At 35.7% G+C, this 7,500-nt stretch overlaps 1 protein-coding gene across 1 annotated transcript in view; it reads right to left on the reverse strand.

Annotated features, from left to right (window-relative positions):
- The window catches only part of LOC125044057 (insulin-like peptide receptor), a 28,556-nt gene that overhangs the window by 14,870 nt on the left and 6,186 nt on the right, over positions 1 to 7,500 (reverse strand). The window contains exons 7-13 of the mRNA XM_047640502.1: positions 6,166 to 6,380; positions 5,125 to 5,289; positions 4,640 to 4,801; positions 3,365 to 3,532; positions 2,723 to 2,972; positions 1,227 to 1,445; positions 207 to 304 (exon numbers count right to left, since the gene is read on the reverse strand). Coding sequence (XP_047496458.1) covers positions 207 to 304; positions 1,227 to 1,445; positions 2,723 to 2,972; positions 3,365 to 3,532; positions 4,640 to 4,801; positions 5,125 to 5,289; positions 6,166 to 6,380 — 1,277 coding nt within the window. The remainder of the gene's footprint in view (positions 1 to 206; positions 305 to 1,226; positions 1,446 to 2,722; positions 2,973 to 3,364; positions 3,533 to 4,639; positions 4,802 to 5,124; positions 5,290 to 6,165; positions 6,381 to 7,500) is intronic.

The following is a 7,500-nucleotide window of genomic DNA, read 5'->3' on the forward strand; positions in this document are numbered from 1 at the left end:
TTTTTTCCTCGGATGCGAGTATTTTTTGGCACACGATGAATATACAAAAACAACAAAAATACAATTTATCTTTATAAGCAAATCAGTAGTGCAACCAAATTACGCCCTTCTCAGTCAGTCAATTGAGCCAATATAACTTTATAATCTTGAGCATATATTTACTTCATAAATTATGTAAAAAAGAAATGTACACCGGACGGACTTACTGCTGTTTGTGTCTTGAACCCGGTGCGTGCTGTTGGAATAGTGTAGTTGATAATGAGCGGGTAGATGCCGTAGAGTTTCTCGCCTTTTGTTCGTACCGCTGAAAATAACATAATCATCAATCTGTTATTATCAGTATTTTCATTACCACTGTTATTACAATCATTATCGCAATTAATATTGTTTTAATCATAATTGTTATTAATATTATCATCATTATCATCAATTGATAACTATTACTTTTTTATTAAAATTGTTATCACTATCATTTTTATTATAATTATCATTACTATAGGCATTACTATCAATATTATTATTGGTCATCATTATTATCAATATCATCATCATTGTAATTATTCTCATTATAATCGTTACTATCATTATTACTTCTACTATTATCATCAACACAACCACCACAATTATTGCTGAGGCTTTGCAAGAGTATGGAAAAAAATGGTGAACCTTGCCTTTACAAATTTGCATGGGAGCTTATGAGAAAGATATGTCTTCTATCTTTGTGTCAAGATTTTTTTTTTCTGTTTAAATTCGTTGAATTCACTAGTTCATATTTTGTCCTTACAACAGAATATGAATATATATATATATATATATATATATATATATATATATATATATATATATATATATATACAGACACACACACACACACATATATATGTGCATATGTATATATATATATATATATATATATATATATATATATATATATATATATATACATATATATATATATAATATATACATATATATATATATATATATATATATATATATATATATATATACATATATATACAGACACACACACACACACACATGTATATGTGCATATGTGTATATATATATATATATATATATATATATATATATATATATATATATATATATATATATATATATGTATATGTATATAAATATATATATATATATATATATATATATATATATATATATATATAAACCGAAACAATAACCGCAACAAAACCAACACAGTATCTCACCCATCAATAATTTTCGTATAGTTATTCGCAACGTGTTGAAGGCCGACGGGGAGGAGGGAAGGGCCGCTGTTCCCTCCCGTGAGCGAAGCCTGGAGGAGGTCGCTGTTCCAGTGAGCGTCCCTCCCCGGAACAAAAGAGCCTTGAAGAGCGTCTTGAAATGGCGGTTCTTGAGCGTTCGATTTGCTTTGTAATTTTCTCTGACTTCTGGTGTAGATTACTCTAAGAAGGAGAGGAAAGGGTGAGTGTATGGTGCGTATTTTCTTATTAGTCTATTATCGCTGTAATTATTTTTCATGTCATTATTATTATATTTCTATAATCATTATTGTTGGTGTTGCTGTTAAAAAAATAATAATTATGATGATAATAATAGTGATGATAATAATAACGATAATGATAATAATAATAATAATAATAATAATAATAATAAATATAAAGATAAATATAATGATAAATATAATAATAATAATGATGATGATGATAATAGTAATAATAACAATGGTAATAATAATGATGAGAATAGTAACGTTAATAATGAGGATATCAGCAATAATGATGATAACAGAAATTATGAAAATAATCATAGTGATAATGAAGATGCCGAAAGTATTACTGATAATCATAATAATCATAATGATGATAACAACAACAATAGTAATAATGATGATGATGATAATAGTAGTACTAGTAATAATAATAATAATAATAATAACAATAATGATAATAATAATAATATAATAATGATAATAATAATAATAATAATAAATAATAATGATAATAATAACAATAATAATAAGGATAATAGCAATGCTAATAATAACAGTAATGATGATGATGATGGTAATGATAATGATAATAACAGATACAATAAAGCAATAATGATAGTAATAGTAATGAAAGGAGTATCGATAAGGTTATCATCATTATTATCATTGCTACTAGTATTATTGTTATCATCGTCATCATCATAATGGTAAGACTAATCATAATCATGCCAATAAAAAAATGTAAAAATATATATCAGTGATATATAATAATGATGATAATAATGATGATTATGATATGATCATAAAGATGATGATAATAATTATAATGATAAAGAAGAAGAAGAAGAAGAAGAAGAAGAAGAAGAAAAAGAAGAAGAAGAAGAAGAAGAAGAAAAATCAATAATGATAACAACTGTAAGAATAAGAATAACATTAATAATTATTATAATAATAGTAGTAGTAGAGTAGTAGCAGTAGTAGTAGTAGTAATGGTAATAATAGTAATAATGACAATAACAATAATAAGATAACAAGATGATAATGACAATAACACAAGAACAGTAATAATAACAATACTAGCAATAATAAAGATGCTATGATTCATTTTCTGTAATGATAACTATGATATTACTACTGTGACTACTGGAACTACGTCAATACCATTAACAACCACAATATAAACACCACGATAGTTACTCAAACGGATAAACATTATGTCCTTACACTTACTCCTTATACATATCATCGTCCATTATGTAAAGCTCAAAGTCCTGTGTGGATTTGTTCTCCCTCTCCTCAACATACTCCTTCTCCCCCTCCCCCCCGCCGCAGCTGCAACACCTGGGGGGAACTGAGCAGGTGTTCGCTTCGGGAGTCTTGGAAGAGGCCAGGTCTTCCTCCCATCTCTGCTTCCGCATCTTGAGATAAGAGTCTTGCTTTTCCTCCGCGCGCTGGGCTATGGCTTTAAGCGTGATGTCGACTGCAAGTGGGAGAGAAAGGGATTGGTGTGTAAGACTTTAAATTAGTTTGAGTTTTATCACTATTGAACTGGGAATTCACGGTCTTATATATAGGTGTATATATATATATATATATATATATATATATATATATATATATATATATATATATATATAAATGGGTATATAACACACACACACACACACACACACACACACATATATATATATATATATATATATATATATATATATATATATATATATATATATATATATACACACATATATATCAGTATACAGGTAAATTGGAAAGACCCACAATTAGATACCTACACAAACTTGATTTTTCTCAACATGACAGATAGTCCGTCCGTGCCAAACGAGAAGCACATACAATGGCAAATCTTACCTGATGGACTGCAGAAGTCTCTGGAGATGGCCTTGACGCGGGGAACCATCACCAGGGTCACCAGGTAATGGTCAACAGCACCATTAGGGTAGACGGGTTTCGACCACCAAAGCTCCAGCTCTGAGCTCTTGGGGGAAGCCCAGCCGAGACCCACCGGCTGGCTCGGGTCTTGCGGTTGGCAGAAAGGAAAATGAAGACGGGAATGGCATTTTGACGTTGATTTGTAAGGTAGTCGCTGTCTTTGATTTACTCTTTTATTTTATTCTTCAAACATTTTTCCTCATGACCCGGTTCCATTTTGTGCGACCAAGGATGTTCATTCTATCGTACCATTCTAGCAACCCGATATTAGTTCATGTGTGCATATATATACATACACACACACACACACACACACACACACACACACACACACACACACACACACATATATATATATATATATATATATATATATATATATATATATATATATATATATATATATATTCATTTATATATATACACATCTATGTGTGTGTGTGTGTGTTATTATCATTATTAATATTATCATTGTTATTATTATTATTGTTATTATCATTATCAATATTATCATGATTATCAGTATTATATTTATTATTACTATTACTATTATTATTATTATTATCATTATCATTATTATCATTATTATTATTATTATTATTATTATCATTATTATCATTATCATTATTATCATCATTATTACTATTATTATAATAATTATTATTATTGTTATTATTGATATAATTATTATTATTATTCATATTATTATTGTTATTATTATTATTATATCATCATCATCATTATTATCACTACTATCATTATTTTGTGGCGACCCACTGAACATAAGCTCGTACAAAGTACACGATCTGATAAAAGTGCATCTATACCATTCGCTAGTCTGTTTTACAATAAAAAAGTGCACAATCTTTAATAGATGGTTGTGGAATTATTTATTCCCATTCATACTTTTATACATTTATCATAATGAACTCCATCCACACACACATACACACACACACAAGCACACACACACAGACACACACACACACACACACACACACACACACACACACACACAAACACACACACACATACACACACACACAAACAAACAAACACACACACACAAACACATGCACACACACACACAAACACACACACACACACACACACACAAACACACACACACACACATACACACGATAGAGAGCCAAACTATTCCATTCAAAATCCACCAACGCTCTTACTACTCACTAAAAGGGCTCGTAAAGGCATATTTGATGGCTGACTGCACCACCGTCCCCCCAGGAGTGAGGGAAAAGGCTTTAACATAGACCGCATATCGTGTAGCTGACTCCAGGCCGAGGAGCTGGAGGTCAAACACGCCGCTGGCTGAGGTTTTGGGCGTAAATTCCTCTACAGACCATCTAGGCGAGAGGACAGGTGGAGAGGCGATGATTATTATCGTGGTGAAACAGATTGTGTGGGTTTTTGTTATTAATAGTATGGGGAGATATGGGAGATATGAAGACACTGGGAAGGAAGGGAGGGAGGGAGGGAGGGAGGGAGAGAGAGAGAGAGAGAGAGAGAGAGAGAGAGAGAGAGAGAGAGAGAGAGAGAGAGAGAGAGAGAGAGAGAGAGAGAGAGAGAGAGAGAGAGAGAGAGAGAGACTGAGAGAGAGAGAGAGAGAGCAGCCCAAATGCAGAGATGAAAAGGCTCCCAACTCACCCCTTGGTTACTACAGGTCTCCTCATACTGGGTGGCATTATGAGTCGCTTTCCTGTAGCTGATGTAGTAGGCGTTGACAGAGGCGAGGAGGGTCGAAGGCACAGGGCCAACTGTGATGAGCAGTGTGCCGTAGTGAGGGGAAGCCTTTACCTGAGCGGGAAGTTCGTACACTTCACCTACGAGAAGAATGAAGTTTGCTGGTGTCAAAATACAATCACATTTTTTTTTTTTTTTTTTTTTTTTTTTTTTTTTTTTTTTTTTTTACGCACAGCCTAACAAGGCTAATATCTGTAATTCAGTATGAGGCATCCTTAAATAAAGATAGATAGGAAGGGGATTCATAAACATCTCAATTAGCTCACTCATATATTATTACTTTTATTACCACATAATTTACCACCTACACTATACCTTATCCCTTCCGTATATTTTTCAAATTATCTCAAATACAACAAAATGCCACTACACACCACTTACAACCTACACCAAAATATGCAACCCTCATAACATAGTATAGCATGTACTATAGCCTACACTACTATCTACAATTTTACACGACACCCCCCGTGCCCAAGCCCACCACTAAACTCACTCTAATGAACCATACGCCGTCTCGTCATATGCATCCTTCCCCCACTTCTTGCCTCTTTGTTTTACTATTCACTATTAACCACTCGCCATTCGCCCTATGGAGCCCAAGCCACGCACACACCTCTCCAACCCCCTCCCTCTTCACCCTCTACCCAGGGTCTGCCCCTCCAGTCATACGCCACCCCCTCCTACTTACGTCCCATCCCCCGACCCCTGTCCATGAATCTGCCTCCAGCCCCTACGGACCCATCCAGCCCCAACCTTTGCCTCCCCATCAACCTCCAACTCCCCCCCTTTAACCCCCCATTCCCCCATCCCCTTTCCCCCTATTATCTTTTTACCCCTATCACCCCCCCCCCCTTACCTCAAACACCCCCTAACCCCTCCTCTCACCCTAACTCCCCCTATCACTCCCCCTCTTACCCTAAACACCCCCTCCCCCCCTGTCACCCCCCACTCACACGAAGCCCTCTGTCCGTTGGAGAAAGTCGAGACGTCGGTTTCGGAGACGGACGAGAGGTTCGCCGAGGTCACCAGCGAATAGATCTGGTCGAGGCAGAGCCGCGGATTCGCCTGGAAGAAGACCTTGCCGCGGCCGATGGAGAAGCGCCTGTCGGGGTTCGTCCAGGGGGCTAGCGTGCGGAGGTTGGGGTTGTCCAGCACCACGAGGGAGTAGCTGCGGGCGGGGAGGGAGGGGGAGGGGGGAAGAAAGAGAGAGAGGGGGGGATTAGTTTATGACGGTGGGTTGGGGAAGGTGGGGGAGAGAGGGGGAGATTTGTTCTGTGTTGGTGGGTTGGGGAAGGTGCGGGAGGAAAAGTGAGGGGGAGGGGATTAGTTCTGTTTGTGTGTGTGCGTGTGTGTGTGTGTGTGTGTGTGTGTGTGTGTGTGTGTGTGTGTGTGTGTGTGTGTGTGTGTGTGTGTGTGTGTGTGTGTGTGAGCGTGTGCTTATGAGCGTGTATGTATATGAGAGTGTGTGTGTGTGTTTGAGTTCCTATCAAATTTAATCAGTTTGCAACGGTGATCAAAGCAAAACTGATTGAGGCGCGTGGTTTCGACGGACGCCTGGCTATCAAGATTTGGTGAAATATTTCCGAATGTGAGAGCTGATTAATTGCGAGTCAAAGTGCAATCCAAGGGTGATTTGTTCTGTTAAATGATTATTACAGAGAGAATGATATTCAGTATAACCAATGGTTGACACACATAACGGTATTCATACACAATTAAAACACATGCAATAAGTATTTGGTTGTTATTAAAAAAATAATAAGGACATAGCCATAACAAAATAGTACACCATTTACTTCTCCGCATAACTTTTCAAACATGTCAATGCAGTAAATAAAACCCATTGAATAGGTTATGCTAACGAAGACAGATAATGCAGTATAAATGTGGATACACTTCAGTGTGGAATAACGTCCTACGCCTTTAAATGCCAATGTTATACTGGCAATACCCAAATTAAGGAAATTTTAAAAAAAAAAATCGTAAAGAGACAGGTTTATGCTGGCAATATCCAGGTATATGTTTAGTGAAGTATTCGCGACGACATTCTTGGCTAAATTACAGAAAATGAAACATTGTTTGAATTATACCGACAAAGTGTTTTTTTCCGTAGTCTTTCCATTATGATATAAAAATAAGCACCTCCCTATTCTCTTCCTGTAAAATTCAGTTCAGTATTTAGATACTTATCTTTCGGAAGAGGTATGAGTGTGGTAGTCTAATAATTGAGGCAGCCCAAAGTAGTGTTCAAGATGCTTCCACAGTTCCTGTTTTACTGTGACATATTA

Source organism: Penaeus chinensis, chromosome 35 (assembly GCF_019202785.1).
Source record: "Penaeus chinensis breed Huanghai No. 1 chromosome 35, ASM1920278v2, whole genome shotgun sequence".
Classification (NCBI taxonomy): domain Eukaryota; kingdom Metazoa; phylum Arthropoda; class Malacostraca; order Decapoda; family Penaeidae; genus Penaeus; species Penaeus chinensis.